The sequence below is a fragment of the Anastrepha obliqua genome, chromosome 1 (genome assembly GCF_027943255.1).
Source record: "Anastrepha obliqua isolate idAnaObli1 chromosome 1, idAnaObli1_1.0, whole genome shotgun sequence".
NCBI lineage: Eukaryota > Metazoa > Arthropoda > Insecta > Diptera > Tephritidae > Anastrepha > Anastrepha obliqua.
Genome location: NC_072892.1, coordinates 66,867,218 through 66,886,370, shown reverse-complemented (window position 1 = coordinate 66,886,370; position 19,153 = coordinate 66,867,218). Strand labels below are relative to the sequence as shown.

Below are 19,153 nucleotides of genomic sequence, written 5' to 3'. Positions count from 1 at the left end.
AAACTTTAAAAATTTAGAAAGGGCGCATTTTCACAGGCAATCGATTATAATCGAGCAGCTATTTTTTGATTGTCCGATATCAGGAAACCAAATATGAGTCCAGCGATTGTAACTTAATAATAGTTTGGGAAAAAGAAATCTATCATTGTGCTCAAAATTTTGTAAATGGTTTAAAACTGTTTTATGGTCGATCTTTAGCTAGCTCCTGGCCATGCTACGGTTTCTAACATGCCGGTCAACTTCGATTATTTCTGTTATTTTATCGACATATTCTTTGACACCAAAAATGACCGAACGGAATCGACGAAATCAAAATTGTACGTAGTTAACTGTTACAGTATCGGCACCACAAACACCATTCACATTCACAATATCAGCGGCCAGGCTTTCATTTCTCCTTTATCAAAGAAAAACTATAAAATGTACCGAATTTTCTCTTTGTTGGCTTTCATTGTTAACACCTTGGAACTCCCCTTGGAATGCTACAAAAAACAAACGAATTTTTTTAGTGTGAAATATCAACTTGACAACGAGCATAAACTTTAAATTATCTAACGAGAATATAATGGATTTCTTTTTTCGAAACTAATATAGTTATTTTTTAGCTGCATTGAACTTAACAATTAAAAATAATGCTAACTGAAGTTGTAAAGCGTGAAAACATTTACGAAATGATTTTGACCTTCCAAATATTTGCTCTCCATGAGCAATAATGTCTTTACTACCAATATTTTATCTAACAAAAGGAGCAAATTACAAACTTTTGCCTTCGGATACACTATTCATATATTTATGTAGAGAATTTTCTAATAAACTTTTTCTACATCTAGTTCAGTTTTCGTATTGATCTTGTCGAATTCTAGATATAAGAAACCATCCTCATCTTTTTTTTAACATATTATATAACATTTTGCATATATTCTACGACGTTGCGGAAATATGACGTTTATCACGTAAACAATTGGGGTGAACCAAAATTACTTTTTTATTTATGTATTTTTTTTTCGGTGGCAACGACACATTTAACTTGATATCTGGCAGCATAAGTGATTATTTTACAAGTTCTGTTTTCTTCCTTGTTCAAGAGCAGAAGAGCACAAGTCTGCGAAAAGTTGAAAAGTTTCTGGTACGCAGTTGGAGTGAATATCGTTTTTGTGAAAATTACCTTTAATTAAGTCGCATAAATCATATCCTTTACTTTTCAAATAAGAGAATTGCGACTATATTTAGCAGAGCAGTTGCGACAGCAGCAATAGTCAAACAGAAAAGTGGGTGGGATTGTGCGAGAGGGGTCGACAACAACAAGTGCAGAGCAAAGAAAAAAGCGTACTATTCACAAAGTGATTGTCACTAGCGCTGGCGTTAGCGACGACTGACAAATACAAAACAAATGTGCAAATAAATAACATAGTAATTGTAATATAACTTGCAATAGTTTCAACAGTATAAGAACATACGTTATTCAACAAAAAAGTAAAGTCAGCGAAGTTATAGATGGGAACGGAAATGCCGTGCCAAAAGCAGTGCGGACACATAGTACTGCTGCTTTCACTGCTGTTGGGTCCGTTGACCACAGGTAATATGGTACATACGTTTTGTCATTTCACAGCATCCTACTGGCGGTCGCCTTGTATGATTGCATTACCGTCTGCCTACAGTGATTCTCATTTGTGCTTACAGTTTTTTTTCGCTAAACGATAGTTTTGCTACAATAAATCACCCATAAATCGATATACGCCCACTAAATTTTTAATAAATATATAGATTTGTATTTTTTTTTTTTTATAAATATTATTATGTATGCCTCGTATTTTTAATGAATACTTTTGTTTTTAGTGAAAGCCTACTACGTCGACATAAAGAGCAGCGGTTCATCAGTCATCGGTGGCACCGTGAACTTTAGTGCTGTTTTGTATGATGATGGGCAAGTGGCAAATAAGGGAGATTATATGTTTAAATGGGAGGATAATGCACAAGTCCCAAATCATGTGGTAAGTAAAGCAGTTAAACTGATTTAAAGGGTTTAAAATGAGAATATTGTTGTTATGATTGAGTATTGGATCTACTATACTTCTCACTGTTGAAGCAACAAAATGCACTTTTCCAAAAACTCTTGAAAATGTTAGTGCATATAATCCCGACTAAGGTGGAAATAATCATAGAGCATTATTTTCGAATAGGTTTGGTTTTTCATTCAATCGTAAACAATCTCAAAACAAGAACCCGGGGTGTACATATATGTACGAAACGTGCGCTAGTAGTTGTTTTGGCATGACTAATACACTTTATACAAATATTTTTATTTATTTGTTTTTAGTTTTTGCAAATTCTTTTTTATCACTTTGCGATTCTTGCGAGTATCAAAGAATTCTGTATGAGTGCTTACGTACCTTTTATATAGAGAATAATCACGTATAATGACTTACAACAACGTTTATAAATACTCGAATTATAGTGATTTAATTTTTTTTATGAAGTAGCAATAAAGTATTAATGATACCAAAAACCTTAGGCAATATTTACGAATACTCATAAAACACAAAATTTAATGCAAATTCTCTATTGCACGAGCTCTTAAAAAATTTGTGATTTTTAAACTGCATTAATGTTTTCTTAGTAATATACAAAGGTATTTGTTTATAAGAATTTCCACAGATTTTCCATTGGGTTCACAAATACCGTTAATAATAAAAGATTCCATTATAATTTTAACTTTTTGTTTCGGTCTGTTTTAGTTGGTATCATCTAGGGGTGATCATCACAAGTCCTTGGAGATTCATCTAAAATCAATCGGACAAGAAAAATTAGTTTATTAATAGATAATCTTGTGCCTGATCGAAGTTTTTTTTTTCAAAATTAACAATTTTGCGGCCTCAGGAAATATTTTTCAGATTTTCTAGAAAAAATCGACAATTAATTGTTAAAAAAAAATTGAAATTTTAGAAAAAAAAAATCATTTGAGGCCCGAGTTTTTTATGTTTTTCAAAAGCAATATAAATAGTATTGAAATCTACCAAACGGGCTTTAAGTTACAGTGATCACCAGTTCAAAAAACATAGTTTTGAGAAAAACCACATTTTAAGTTTTGTTATCGATTTGTGGAGCGCCCGAGCGCCCTTTGTTAATTGTTGAATAACTCGAAAAGTATTTGTCGGATTCACTTCAAATTCTCTCACAATATTTTTAAGATATTATGCGTTAAGAAAATGCAAAAAAATGCAATTTTTTGAAAATTCTGACTACCCCTAACCCCTTAAACCACTTCGAAACATAGTTTTGATAATAGAGCATACTAAAATTTTCGAAACTTATAATTTCCAAAGATTCTTTATGAACACGTTTTTATTGATTGTTTTTACTTTCTTTACGAACGTAACCAACTGTAACCTGTCAGTATAAACGTACACTTTATGAACACGTTTGAAAGTATCTATGTGTGCATTGTACTCGTTTATATGCATGTATGTATGTATGTATAATTTGCATATGTACTTTAAATAGAAGGAGCGAGAATAGTTAGAGTAAGACGTACTTAGAATATAAAACAGAATTACAATAGACGAATATTTACCTTAAGAAATGGTGGAGTACGTTTGCAATATGCCAAGTATGTATGATATTATACATACATTATGCACACATACATGCATATTTGCAGGTAAATGTAAATATGTACATATATCCGTATTTGTCTAGCATGACAATTCATTGGGGATTTTTGGATTTGCAGCTGCATTCCTGGAATGTAATTATTGTAATTTATACGCTTCTCTTAGCATAAATATTTGCAAGAAAAACTTTCCTGTATACTACTAATTAAGAATAAGGCTAATTTATTTTGGAGTTTTGCTTGACGCATTTCAAAAAATTTCAAAGTTGATTCAGCTGCACACCCCCAAACGAACTTGTTTATATTTCGTCTGTAATTTCATTGCTAAGTTTAGCGACCCAAGTCGTGTGTGTGTATGTGTAATGAGTGCACCATGAAACATCTTTATCGTATGATATAAAGTAGAAGGTTGTTAATTGCAAGTAATTTTACTTAAAAATATGGCTCCATTTGTATTTCGATTCCTTATTTACGAAAGCATTTCATTGCATTTCAATTTTATTTCAGTCTAGGTAGGTAGGTAGGTGGTGAAAAGGTTGAAGTACCACTCTGGCACTCCTCAAGTAGCACTAAAGCGTCGTTTTGACACCATTTTCAAACCTCCAACGGGCAGATATCTACAGCCAGCCAGAGCTGTTGATGTAATAGGGAAGGTTGAAAGTATTTAGGTTGGCGCACTGCCCCAAGCTGTCGAAGAAACAAGCACCCAGTGACCTTAATCGTCTAGCTGCCAAACAAGAAATAAGTTGTGCAATTCCTCTTTAACAACAGCCAGGGGGATGCCGATGACTGGGTAGGAGATCTCTGAGACCAATTCAATTGGCCCCTTCCTGGTCAGCTCATCAGCAATTTGATTTCCCTCTATGTTCCTATGTCCTGGTACCCAGATTTCAGTCTACTGTGCAAAAATCATACAGATTGGATTACAGGCCTTGTTTATTTATAAAGTACATTTAGAAATGCATAATTTCTTACAGGAAATTTTATAGTTTTACATAATCGATATTTGTTTAAATAGTTCATTAAGTGAAAAGGCCTAACACCTCACAAAGAAAATTCAAATATCAACGGTAATTTGTAGTCAGTTGAAGCTATATTTAAACTAGATTAAAAAAAAAGTTGCTTATTATTATATTTTGCAACGGGATGTATATGAGAAGAAGCTACGGCAAGTATTATATATGTACATATATTCCGTCCTTACTAGAGTTTTCGTGCATTTTCGTGCAATTATTGATAAAATTTTGCCCACTCGACCTTCATCAAAATTCATCGACACGTGCACATAGTACATATGCTTTCCTATGAGGCACATCGAGCAATAAGCTATGCAGTTCAAACACAATTGTGCACTTCATAAATAGTTGCTATTCCGCTGTACTTTATTATATTTGTCATAAAGAATATTATTATTGTTATCTCATTCATTTGCATTTTTTGCGAGTTTTATATTATATTTTTTAAGTTTTTCTATTTTGCTTTTTTATTGTAGTATTCCCAACTCTGTTGTAAGCAAAGTAATTCATTCAATTTTATGCAAATTAATGACTATCAATTCAGGGAAAATGTGACGAATATAATTAAATTTAATTCTTTATCGTGAATTCCGCATCGGTTGGTGTGAAAGACTTTTTATAAACAGTTAATGTGTGCATGCCTGCATTGCATTCTCATTCATTCACTCCATTCAGGTTTGCAATTAAGTGTAATTTTTTGTTTAAATTCACAGCAGTTTTGGAAAACCAAAAAAAAAAAAAAAATAAAAATAAAATAAAAAAATCAGTGCCATTTAACTACAGAAATGTAGTGTTTGTTTAAGCCTTATTTCTATCCTATTCTAATGAAGAAATGGCTTCGAGAATTTACAGATTATGAAGTGCAAATCGAACTTCACTACCGCCTATGTTAAGTATTAGACAAGACATTTTTTTATCGTATCAATAAAGAAGAAGAGAAGTGTATTAAGCTTTAAGTCGAATAAGTTGAAAAAGAAAAATATTTATTTTATATAAAAAATATCATATTTCAAACTCCTCCACTATTTCGTGAACATTCGGTTGGACTCTCCTTTTAGTTCGTTAGGCCTGCAAGAAGGAAACGTTTCCATAGTTGAAGCAAAATTGAGCCTAAAAAGGAATCAAAATATTTTTATACACTCATACATTCCAAAATTATATTTGTTGTTTGGGAATGGTGTTTGGTTCTTATTACATTCATACATATATGGCGCGTAAACCCTTTTTGGGTGTTTGGCCGAGCTCCTCCTCCTATTTGTGGTGTGCGTCTTGATGTTGTTCCACAAATAGACGGACCTACAGTTTTAAGCCGACTCCGAACGGCACATATTTTTATGAGGAGCTTTTTCATAGCAGATATACACTTGGAGGTTTGCCATTGCCTGCCGAGGGGCGACCGCTATTAGAAAAATGTTTTTCTTTTAATTTTGGTTTTCACCGAGATTTGAACCTACGTTCTCTCTGTGAATTCCGAATGGTAGTCACGCACCAACACATTCGGCTACGGCGGCCGTTCTTGTTAGATTTCAATAATATTCAAAATCGTGTTTGATAAGATTAAATGCAATGACTATATTAAGTTTAGGATTTGATAAAGAAGTTTACTAGATATCCATACATTTTTTTGAAATGAGATCATTTTTCTCTCTGATGTCATCCTCCCGTGCTTCGTATTTAAATGGTTTGTGAATATTGTTTTAAATTGCCGTTGTAAGGGCGATAGTGCCTCACTTTGCTATACTAATTTTCAATACCAACTTAGGTCGGCTTAGGCTGTATTGAAATAAAGCTTTGTTCACAATAAAAGTTCTGTGACATATTGCAAAGTTTTGACTATTTGTTTATTTTTAATAAAAAAAACTTGTCCATAAAAAATTGTACAAAACCGTAAAATTTTGTGTATTTCTTTGTATTATGGTAAAAATTTGAAATTTTGGCATTTGCTTTAGCAGAACTATATTAATTTTTAAATAAAAAACAAAAAAATTGTCCATGGCTTCATCTCTCTAGTTGTGTACGTTAATTTCCTTTAGATCTGATTCGACGTCATCTAATCATCTCTTTCGTGGGCGCCCACTTTTTCTTCCTCCTGTGGAAATAAAAGCTTTCCTAGCATTTCGCACTTTTGGCATCCGCAGTAATCTGTGTAATCCAATCCATCTAATCTGTGTCTGCTTTGGTAAAACCTATTACAGATTGTTTTTGAAGAATTTCTTCGATTTCATTGTTGTAGCGAATGCGGAAGGTGTCGTCTATTGTTTTCACCGGACCATATATTTTCCTTACGACGTGCCTTTCGAAGCACAGCAACTGATGAATATCATTTGTTTTCAGCGTTCATATTTCTGCGCTATATATAAGGACGGGTATTTTGTACAATCTTATTTTCTGTGCTCTAGACAAATCTTTTGATTTTAATAGTTTTATGTTAGAATGATAGGCCTTATTTGCAGCAATCTAAAAGTTAATGAAAACATAATTTCATCTATGCCATACGAAACTAAATGATTAATCTTTTTTTTGTGGTAAAGTTTATAGTTGATAGAATGTATCTTGTAAATAGGTCCATATTTGTAATACAGCTATCAACTGTTAACATAACATTTTCTGTTAGCCAGCAAAGCACTGCTAACTCAGTCTTGAAAGGGTGTTAACGAGCTCTATAGAAAATTTAAATTTTCTGAATGGAAATTTTAATACGATGCTTAGATGCAGTTAAAGTTCTGTGGACAAGGGCTATGTATAAATCGATTTCTCTCATCATTCGAAACATTTTGATATCACAAACATATAAGTTAAACTATCTGGCTACGGTGGTTAAATAAAAACATTATTCCGGACGAGACCGGTCTATATTCGTTACTTGATATTTTACAACTTAAACTAAAAGCTAAGCCCGTATGCTTCCAAAGTGACCTGTACTTTGCTGGTAGGCGTTTCCCACGGGAACGCCAATCGCTGCTCTGTTATTTCCTCAGTGACTTTTTGGTTGTGCATGTGGAGTGTTAGATTACCATCATATATTTGTTCGGTTGTGTGATGTATTGTGTTAGTTTATACAAAGTGGCATAAAATTAATCATCCAATTTTGTTTTCGAATAACTGCATGGAAATCTTTTGAACATTTTGCCAAATATGATTGACGTATAACGCCATTTGCAAAAATTATAAATCTTCCGATAGGGTAATTAATTTTGCGCCACCTTGTATTTATATATCGTTTCTTTTTTTACCTTCCATTAATTTCAAGCTTATCGAATTATATGTATTTTTGCACAGCCTAAAGGGTATACTCAGAAAAACTGAAATTCTGTTTGAACCAAATATTAACATGGCAAATCATTAAAAGCAGGTGTATGTTTACATTTTTAACGTACTGTACCTGCGCATACATAAACATGCACATATGTATATACAAATATGACATGCATGTATTCTTCCATTTAATTCTTTCTTCGAGGCGTAACTGTAGATATTGAGCATGTCAAGGCAGACTTGTGCTGGCAAAATGTGGGACGACTATAAATAGCATTGAACTTGTTTTTTTCAATGGCCCGTATTTTATTATTATTACATACATCTTACTTTACTATACTTTAGGCGAATTGCATTTACAATAGTTTTCGAATGTTTTTTTCCTGAATATGTTAAGGTTAAACTTAGGTTAAGCTGGGGTCCAGACAGCGGCACATTCGTATAGGTTGACACAGGCATCAGTGATTGCGGCTGCAAGTGACCATATTGCTTATTTTATGAGTCGGGAGGGGCATTTGCAGAAGGAGTTTTTTGTTTAGAGAGGAAATTAGAGGTAAGATTGGCTAAGCAGGGTTCCAATAATAGTATAGCGTGATGGATACAAGGATGGATTTTTGGAAGTTTTAAAAGCGAAAGAAATTTATGAAATGTTGAAAGTGTTTAAGGATTTTTCGCCATCAATTATTACAGTTGAAAGGATGTCAAGGGCGTCTAAAAACAGCAAGCAGCAACAACACCAGAAGTCGTTGGAAAAATACAGGATATCGTATAGGAAAATCGTCGATTGACTGAAACAGATTTAGTAGAAGCCCAAGGCATCTCATTGAGCAGTATAAACAATATTTTTACTGAAGTATTGGGTTTCAAAAAGCTGCGTCCACAATCGGTGCCACATTCGCTAACAATGGAACAAAAACACATTCGAATGCGGCTTTCTCAGCAACATTTAGAGCGTTTTCGAAAGGATAAAGTGGTTTTTGTGCATCGTTTCGTCACATAAATGAGACTTGGGTTTATCACCATGATCCTTAATCAAAACAAGAGGCTAAAGAGTGCCGTGAACCTGGTCCTTCGGCTCCGAAACGAGTTCGTGGCTTTGGCTAAAATCCATGAATCAAAGTTCAAACTTTTGGAGCATCCATCGTATTCACCAGGTTTGACCCCTTGTAACTTCCATCTGTTTCCAGACCTAAAAAAGATCATGTGTGGAAAGCGTTTTGCATCAAATGATGAGGTCATAACAGCTGTGGAAGCATATTTTGCAGTCCTTCCAGATTCTCACTTCAGGGATGGAATTCATAAATTGGGATCTCGTTGGAACAAGTAGCACTTGGTCGAATATAAATCGGGGCCTTGCATTTTACCTGAAATTTTGTTACCAAGAAATTGTATTACCTTTCCCCTCTTAAATGCCTGAATGAGCCCCAATTAAGAAATAAATCTCCTTGTTATCAGGTTCGCTAAAAGAGTTCATGAGCTCTGAAATAGTCGCATGATTTGTAGAGGCACCTGGTGTTCAACTAACAAATGGTCTGATATTTTTTGTTTAGCTTTTCATTCAGCAATTTCTAAAAACACGTATTTTTCACATACCTATAACAATTCTCTGCTGAACATATGCTTGCGTCTTTCATCTCTGCTATGAAAAAAGTGGAATAAAATTTTTAAATCTGTCCAATATTTCAATGTTTTGTATTTTTATGAATTCCAATTACGTAAATTTGTACATTGGCACTCCTTTGTTTGGAGAAGTCTGGGCTATCTATTTCCACTTTGTGAATACAATTTCAGAGCTACTGGGGGCGCACGCGAACTGCCGTGTTAAGTGCAAAGCTCTTTTATTATAAATATGTACCTGAAATGTTGTAGATAATATTTTTTTGATGACTAAAGTAAATAATGGTATTTCATCATTTGAGCGATATCAATGAGATAGGTAATGGGAAATTTATTTTATACTCAGGTCATTAATAAGAATGTTTTTTTGCAAGGCGAAAAACACTTTTTAAGTTTTTTTTTTGGAAATAAGTTAAAAGTTATTTGTTGTTATTTATTTTAATTTTTTTTTACATTTTTTTATTCGTTTTTTAATTTTCTTTGTTTTTTATTATAATTTTTGTATATATTGAAAAAAAAAATTTAATTCTTATGATATTAATTTGTTTTAAATTTATTATAATTTTTTATGGTATTTAAAAGTCCATGGCCAACAGAAAAGATTGGATATAGTAAGTGAAACAATTCAAAATGGTGAAAATAAAAAAACTCCCATTCAACGTGTCAAAGAAATAGATTTTCGGTTACTATAATTTTTTGATTCTGCCGTCTTGATATTTTTGACTAATCCAGCCAGTTAGCGATGAGAATGTTTAAAAATATATTAGTAGCAGATCGAAAGAGTAACCCGAGAGTTCTCTTTGGGAAGGCAAAAGACTTCTAATATTTTAAGTCGCACAAGCTACAAAGTTGAAGAAAAATCAAACGAAAAGTGGGCAAAAGCGTATAAATTTCCTCCAGACTCCTTATGATTGTTTAACCCATTAATGCCTTATTCGTATTTAAATATCAATAAAACAATGTTTGCACAAAAATGCATTTCTCGGAAAAGGTAAGTGCAATTTATTAAGTTTTCTCTCCTGACCATAGAGTCATTAACGTATCTTAGAAGGTAAGACGAAATCTCGATTATTAGTTGTTCTTTTTTAGGGTCAAAGATCTTTGATGACATTAACATCGTCTGGCGGTCGCGTAATAAAATTGATTTAGTCTGCTTTCGGCCAATACCCTGCTCGTCGCTTCCATTTCCCGCTTCTACTTGCACTTCCTCACAAATCAACAATTTTCTTTTCTTTTTGTAATATTTTCTAAACTGTTAAGAAACTTTGTATAAAATTTAAAGTATTTTTTAACTTCATTTTGACTCCCTAAGGTGGAAAACAGGCGTAGAAAAAATTCGCGACAGGATGAAGCAAATTCGATTCCTTCAATCTAGATCGTAATAGTTCATGGTTAGGGGTTTGCTTAGCATAGTTCACAGTTCGACGCCAGTTTGAGTTTCGTAGCCTTAGCTCGTCATCTGTAAATTTGGTTTAGAGCCAAAAGTATGCTCTTGTGCGCCAGGAACAATATGAGCAGAATGCCCTCGTTAAGCAATGATAAACCTTCGAGAGCATTTTTGCCATGAAAAGAGCTTATCATGCAAACCATCCACTACTAGGGAAAAATATAAAAATTTCGAGGATAAATTCAGCTAAATATCTAAAAAATGCAAATACTCGTATGTGCTAAATTGACGTTCCGGCTACCATGGGAGCCAAGGCTAAGAGATTACCAGGTTTGACCTTCAGTTACAGTGAAACGAATTTGAGCGAATCAAGGATGCTTTGCTCTTTATATATATATATAATTGGCGCGTACACCCTTTTCGGGTGTTTGGCCGAGCTCCTCTTCCTATTTGTGGTGTGCGTCTTGATGTTGTTCCACAAATGGAGGGACCTACAGTTTTAAGCCGACTCCGAACGGTAGATATTTTTATGAAGAGCTTTTTCATGGCAGAAATACACTCGGAGGTTTGCCATTGCCTGCCGAGGGGCGACCGCTATTAGAAAAATGTTTTTCTTTAGTTTTGGTGTTTCACCGAGATTTGAACCTAAGTTCTCTCTGTGAATTCCGAATGGTAGTCACGCACCAACCCATTGGGCTACGGCGGCCTTTACTATGGTGAAAAAGAAAATTGTGAGGCGAACTTCGGCTGCTACGTCACTTGTGAGATTCAGACGAATTCTGCACGATCATTTCACATGCATTCACACACTCGTCCAATCAATCATTGTACAGACGGCAACGAAGTGTCATTGGTTGATTTTTCTCGCATATCATTAACACAATCTCAGTTTTTTTTGTAAATACATCCCAAGTGACGTCTGCCCATTAGCTGATTCTGCCAAATTCGCTCAGAGCCAAATAACGGTTTGCTAAAGAGCTCACCTTTAAAATCTTCTCGCCACGTGAACAAATAACTTCGGCTGCCACGTCTGCCGCTTGTTTCACACGTATTCACACACTCCTCCAATCAGGCGTTGTTCAAACGGCCACGAAGTAATATGAGCCAAGACTGTGTTGATTTTTTTCATATATCACCAACACAATCTTAGTTTTTTCGTAAACAAACCACTGTCATTACCCCGGTTACGCCAACCAATCAGCTGATTCTTTGAATTCCGGTTAACGGTCGAATATTGGCTACACCTAAATTTTTTTCTTCCTACGAGTAATTTTATTTGTTGTAAAATTTTTGCAAATATAGTTCATACTTTTACATAGATGTGTGTGTAAATACGTAGGTTTTTATTGTAAATAAAAAAGTTAACTCTCTTTAAATTTTCAGGAAATCAACAGCAAGTACCCATATAGCAATTGGTCCGTAACATATCCAATGAATACAACTAAACCTGGCGATTATAGGGTCACCTTGAAAGTAGATAAAGACTACTTTCTTTGGATAAATATAGCCACCAATCATATAGATTACAAAATCGACGAATCTTTGGGTGGCGAACTGTTGCTGCTACAAAACGATACCAAGCTCAAAAACAATTTTGTGTCCACGGCGAATCCAGTCAATCACACCATACAATTGCGTCCGAACGATGCGGAATTACTCGCCGAAAAGGCTTATGAAGTGCAAACATATTGGTTCCGAAATTGTACTTATATAGGCGCGGTCAAAGGGCTGAGCTATGTGGCGCAGTATACTGAACCAGAAGAGGATTACAAAATTGAGGCATTGGTGCGTTAGGGTGTAACATTTTTTTTTAATTGAGGTTTTTTTTTAATATATTTTGGTGTTTTTCTCAACAGGTCGTAGCGACGTTCGAGAAACCTCCTGAGCCAACTACTACAACTACAACCACTACCACCACAACAACGACAACGCCAAAACCTACAACAACCACTACTACTACTACCACAACAACAACCAGTACCACTACCACAACACCAAAGCCAAATAGCAGCACAACACCACCCAAAGTACTCTCAGCAAATGCCACAACATCAGAATTAGTGCATCGGCAACGTCGCGGTGCAGCTGCACCAATACCATTAGCGTCACCTGTAGCAAATCAACCAAGCCAGGCGGCCAAACCTGCAATGCATGCAGAAGCAACACCTAATGTGAGCAACCAAACCAACGCGGAAACGGACAGCTCGAACACAAGCGTAGCATCGGCGTCCAAAAAACTCTCATTGCCCATACTTATGTCACCACTGTCGATGGACGAATTGCCGCCCTACAATTGTGTCAGTGGCGAATTCATTCAGCGTGATCCTAAAAAGTTGACGGGCTTGTTTCAGCATTATGTTTCCGCAAAAGGTTAGGCAAAATGATGAAAATAAGCGCTTATTATTTTGATTAAAATTATCAATTTAATTCACATTTGCTTGCATAGCACCCGTCTCGGATTTCAAAGCTAACGGTCAAAATTGGTTACAACGTGGTGATATGTTGCGACTGCAAGTGAATTGTAAGGGATCTGCTTCGTTACAGATGTGCATTCAAATCTTCAATGGTGAGTTGATTTTACGAAGACATTATTATTACTTTTTTTTTTTAAATGATTTCTTTTCATACGTATAGCGCCATATAACGCCACTGGCAACGAGACCTGTCGCTACTATTTTCCGCTTGATAAGTGCGAATACAATTTCACACGATTTTTCTACGAGAGCAAAACTGTTTTATTTTTCATACGTAATGAAGTCTCTGAGAAGTTAAATCAAGTCACTATTAACATCTACGAAGGTACATATTCACATACGCGATAAGCGCGCGCACATCGCATGCTACTTAAATTTGGCGATTGTATTACAAAATCTAAACTGATAATTTGGTGTTGCTGGAATATTTATTTTAATACCGCATCTTTCTATTTCATTTAGCAAAAGTGCAATCGCAATTGTCCGTGGTGGTGGTGCCCGTGTCATTCACTTTAATCGCTGTCATATTAATCGTGTTCGGAGTCTCGTATTATGTGCAATCACGAAATCGGTAAGTGTTTTGGTCGTACATAATTCAACTCTCGTTAGCATATTTGTACACATTTAATTAAGGTACTGAATTTTTTTTACTTTTTTACATGCAAAAATTTATCCCTAATTTTTTTTTATAAAAATATATAATTCATTTGATAAAAAATTTTTATAAATCAGACTTCCAAACTTTGTACGAAATTCGCAAAAAATTAGCAAATTTCAAAAAATAATCAGAATTAAAAACACCGTTTAGATACGCAGTTTTATAGCCAATTAAATTTTCATACAATGAAGTGCAAGTTTTCAAAATGATCTGTCCCGAGAGTTCGCTGCCCTGAACGGACTCCGGCAAGGGGATGGACTCTCATGTATTCTCTTCAATATTACTCTTAAAAAGGTTATCAGGGATTCAGGCGGAAACACAAAGGGAACTATTTTATTTAAATCGGATCAGTTGCTGGCTTACGTGGACGCCGTAGAGATTATTGCATCATCGCTGCTTATTTTGAAAGAAGTCTTCTAAATTATAGAAAGAGTAGCAAAAAACATGAGCTTAGAAATAAATGATGACAAACCTAAAGGCCTTTGTTCAATCTCTTTGGACAATGCCAGACAGAATGTGAGTCAAATACTCAAAATCGGTGATTATAACCATTGATCATGACAGCAAAATTTCTACAAAGGTTGCTCATAGATTCCGCTGCTATTTCTTACAGAGCCGCTGTACAGATTTTGCTGTACCGCTCAATTATTCTTCCCACTTTACTATACGGTGCTTAAACCTGGTCGCTCCGAAATGCGAATAAACAGGAGATTCTGGTCTTTGAAAGGAGAGTTCTGCGAAAATCTTTGGCACGATATATACTAAAAGCAAATAGCGAAAGCGCTACAAGCATGAACTCGAAAAGCCGTATGTACACCCGTATGCAATAACCACAATAATGATCAACAGACTGAGATGGGCGGGTCACATATCACGAGCTAATACTGATTACCCACTCCAACAAATACTCTTTGAAAAGTGCCACAGACTTAGAAGGTGGGGCCGCCCAGATGGATTGACGGTGTAGATTTTTGGGATTTTGGGCATGGGGTATGCAGGCCCGAAACCGAGACAAGTGGAGGCATATGCTGCAGCAGGCGAAGACTCGACCAGAGTTGCCCAGCCAACAATGATGATGATGAAGTGCAAGTTTGAAGTGGCAAAATTCTCGTAGATTTTTAGTGGTTTTTTAGACGGTGTTCGAATTCTTCTCAATATATACAGATTAATGTCGTCCATATCACTAATTTACCATATTTTTACAAATTGGTAAAATAAAAGTTGCTATTTCTGAGTTTTCTTTTGAAACTTCTCCGACAATCCAAAATACTTACGTCGTAACAATCTCTTTGAGAAATCTACAAAATGCCGCTACGCATGGTGAAACGATTTTTAGAGGAGTGCTATTTAATAGACCGTTATTCAGCTCTGAGCGAATTTGACAGAATCATCTGACGTGCTGACGTCACTTGGGATGGGTTTATAAAAAAATTGAAATTGTGATATTGGAGTATGAAAAAAATCAACCAATGACTCTTTGTTGCCGTCTAAACAACGACTGATTGGACGAGTTCTTTTTCACCATAGCTAAATAGCAAGTCTGGTAATCTATCATCCTTGGCCGCTACGAATGAACTCAATGATACCACTCTTCGAATTTCTAATTTACAACGTAATCACTCCATATCAGTTTTCAATAAAAATATCGAATTAAAGCTCACCACACGTAGCGTTGCAAAGGCGCAAAATACGAAAGTCAACCCTCGTAAAATTTAATGGACTATAAAAGTGCATACTCAGAACTTTTCTTAAGATTTTTATTAAAAAGTTGAACATTATAATGTAAATTTCTTTTAATTTGTTAAAATATTCTGAATTTCTTACAAAGTTTGAAACTTTGATTTATAAGATTTTTGTTAGTTTCCAATGAACTATATTTTTATAAAAAATTAACGAAAAAAATGTATTACGAATATTGTAAAACGATAAAGTGACTTAATTATGTGAGCCCAAGTGTATACAATTACAAGTACTATTTTGAGGCAGTAACATCACTACCATTGAACATTTTCCACAAAAATCAAGCCAAACGTAGTCATAAAGGAACTGCTTAGCCTCTCAAGAAAGGATATCTCGTAGGTCGTGGCTTGTATAACCGGTCATTGGCTATTTGGCAGGCAATTCTTGAGATTAGGTATTTTCTGCCATGAATATTGTAGAAGTTGTAAAGACAAGAAAGAGGAAGAAACAGTTGAGCACTTCCTTTGCAATGGTTCAGCTTTAGTTAAAATCAGAGCAGGTTTTCTAGGTAAATATTTTTTCCAATTTTCTTACGGAACTGTCTGTCGTGGGGTTGAAACCAATCCTGCGTTTCATAAGAGTCACAAATTGGTTCCACGAAGAAAAGTAAATGAGGTTCCCGTGACGCACAGTGGTGTCACAACGAACCTGTAAGGTCTAAGTGAGTTGGTCGTACATACCGACCACCAGGTTAGGTTATGGTCATAAAAAGTGGTTTCCAAGCAAACAAAGCCGATAGTGCTTACATAAATTTATTTTTGCAATGTTGGCATACTCCTTTATGTTTACTTTAAATCTTAATAAGAGGTCAGTCTCCATCTGGTAACACTAGGGACCAAGAGGTCTACGCGTGGCTTAATGCCAGCCGGGTTAACCTAACCTGACCTATCACTTCAACTACAACTATACCGTTAATTCTACTGCTACCTATTTTTAAATATACCGCAAATACTCTATCACATTTTTGACTAATTCAATTCCGTTTTCTCTTGCAGCTTTACAGTTGAGGTAGCCGATTTTAATTTTGGTGAAACGCAATCTGTCGATATGGAGTACAAAACGTTTCAGCAACGACTCATAGACAGCATACGCGAAGTGTGGCCGTGGCGGCGACGCTATACCGAATTCGGTTCTGACATGGAACCCGAGTTAGATCACAATGGCGGCATTGGTGGTGCCTTTGACAACGGTGAGCAGCATACCACCGCTGGTGGGGAAAACGAAAATAATTCCACAACGACAAACGCCAATAATGGCAATGTGGCTATCGATAGCAATCTCAGATATAATTCATTGACTTAAAAATATTACTTTCATAGTGAATAGTATTTGTTTTCATATTTTTTTTAGAATTTGTACAATTTTCCAAAAGTCTTGGATTTCAAATTTCAAATGCGCACTAAACATTTGTAGTAGAACGGAAAAGAAAAAAAGCAGTGATGTGAAAATTGAGAATTTGAAGGAACGGAAAAAAGAGAGAAAAATGCGAAATGAAGTTGGTACATTGTTATTGTTCTTATACTTGTGCTAGTTGGGGAGTGCCAGACTGGCACTTCAACCATTTCACCTATACTTGTACTCGTATTTTTCTTATTTTATTATATAATATTTAAAATGCTTTAGCGTGCAGTTCTCAGGTTGTTTTTTAGATACATTTGAATTACGCGTTTAAAGCATTCATCGTTTATATTTTGTGTTTACGTATTTACATATATACACAAATACTTATTGTTTTATCCTTATTTTTTGCTAGTATATATTTTTTGTATTTATCAGTATATTTAGTTTGTATATAAATTTAAATAAACATCTCTTATTAAAGCATCTTTATTGTGCGCGACAAAACTAACATTAAGCATAACCAACTCATAAAAAGATTGAAAAAATATATAAAAATTAAATTAGATTTGAGCAAAGATTAAATTTCCATATTTGCCAAATCGTCAAAAGTCCAATCGACTTCAAATTTTTGCGCTACACATTTCAATTCAAAAGTTTTTTGCTCTTGTAAACCTTAAAAGGCGCTTTTTTAACTAAGAAAACACTGGTGTAAGACTGCAACATTCTTTAAAGAAAATTAAATGCGAAAGAGGCAACTTGAATTAGTAGTGAAATGATGCACATCTCATTAGGGAGTAAAACTTGTGAATTTTTAGCAAAAGCTGTGGCATTTCAAAAGCAAGCTGGAATTGGTAAAAAAAGAACAAAAAAATCTGCAGGACATTCAAATGTGTGAAACCAAATGAAAGATTGCTCAATAAAAACTATTCCTTATACTTTGCCCTAACGCCAGGACGTACACTAATTTTTCGCTGCACATTCTTACTACAATTTATCGCACATTTTCGCTTTGTGGTATATTAGTTTGTGATAATAGATGAAAGAGATAAGTAACAAAAAAAGAAGAGGAGATAATATCTTACATACATACATACATATATGCTTTATACAACATTATATGCAAAGAAGTACACACCCGCATATACACAAACATGCATCACACGTCTACTTACATATATACTAAATCATAACGAGTTATAGAAGAAAGAAATAAAATAAAATTTTAAATAATTTTTACAAATCTGTCTCTCGGTCCACTATCTATTATGCTGTACGGCTAATTTTTGGTGACATTTTGTTAAATATAAAAATATAGATTTATTTGAAAATATGTATGGGGCGACACCTCTCGAACACTTACATTTGTAAAGTATGGCATCACATATGTATGTACCGATCCATAATTCAATTACGTATTTTACAAAAAAGTAAAAACAAAAACAAGACCTATAAATAATAATAATATATACAAATAATATTTAAAAAATAAAAATATGTGAACAGTAATTGCATGTTATTTTACGCAAAACTGAATAAAAAGAACATCACAAAAGTACTTCAAACCATTTGTACTAATAGTGTAATTAAACGCAATTAAATAATGCAGCGTCTCACAAGTTCGATTTTTTAGCAGTGTTTTTTTTGGCAGCTATCACAGTTCGCTGTTAATGTAATGTGCCCCTTCTTTTGTGGAACAACATCAAGACGCACCCCACAATTTTTTTTTTATTTTAAGTGTAATGTTTGGAATTGGGAAAGGTGCTCTTTGAATTTTTTTTTAGATATTTTCGGTCAACAAAGCCCGGAATAAAAAAGTTGATCGCAAACTTTGAGTCAACCGACTCGGTACAAGATAGTGGCATTACTGCTTTGTTGTGAATTTAAAACACCTGTTAAATTAAGTTGCGTAAAGTAAATACAAGCTGGCAAAACCTCACAACATGCGAACTGAGCAGACAGACATGGCCGAACTGGAACAGCGGTCGATCGAAGATCTTGCTAAGATTTAACAGAGAAGCTATAAGAAAAATGATAGGTGTACTAACTGGTCATTGT

At 34.7% G+C, this 19,153-nt stretch overlaps 1 protein-coding gene across 2 annotated transcripts; it reads left to right on the top strand.

Moving 5' to 3' along the window:
• Nucleotides 1-1,079: 1,079 nt before the first annotated feature.
• On the top strand, nucleotides 1,080-18,062 carry LOC129236217 (uncharacterized). 2 transcript variants are annotated; one of them, XM_054870465.1, is made up of 9 exons: nucleotides 1,080-1,576; nucleotides 1,837-1,991; nucleotides 12,269-12,670; nucleotides 12,742-13,255; nucleotides 13,332-13,451; nucleotides 13,520-13,684; nucleotides 13,822-13,930; nucleotides 16,753-16,946; nucleotides 17,108-18,062. In XM_054870465.1, the coding sequence occupies exons 1-9, from the start codon at nucleotides 1,495-1,497 to the stop codon at nucleotides 17,158-17,160; spliced, it is 1,794 nt and encodes a 597-aa protein (XP_054726440.1). In that variant the 5' UTR covers nucleotides 1,080-1,494; the 3' UTR covers nucleotides 17,161-18,062. The 2 variants fall into 2 exon arrangements, with proteins under 2 accessions (XP_054726440.1, XP_054726439.1); XM_054870464.1 differs by having other exon boundaries at nucleotides 16,753-18,062.
• The last annotated feature ends 1,091 nt before the right edge of the window (nucleotides 18,063-19,153 follow it).

Bases quoted from the DNA above. Each gene is read 5' to 3' on its own strand.
- LOC129236217 (XM_054870464.1), top strand. From the start codon at position 1,495: ATGGGAACGGAAATGCCGTGCCAAAAGCAGTGCGGACACATAGTACTG. The intron at 1,577-1,836 runs GTAATATGGTAC...TTTTGTTTTTAG, and splicing joins GTTGGGTCCGTTGACCACAG to TGAAAGCCTACTACGTCGAC. The intron at 13,685-13,821 runs GTACATATTCAC...TATTTCATTTAG, and splicing joins CACTATTAACATCTACGAAG to CAAAAGTGCAATCGCAATTG.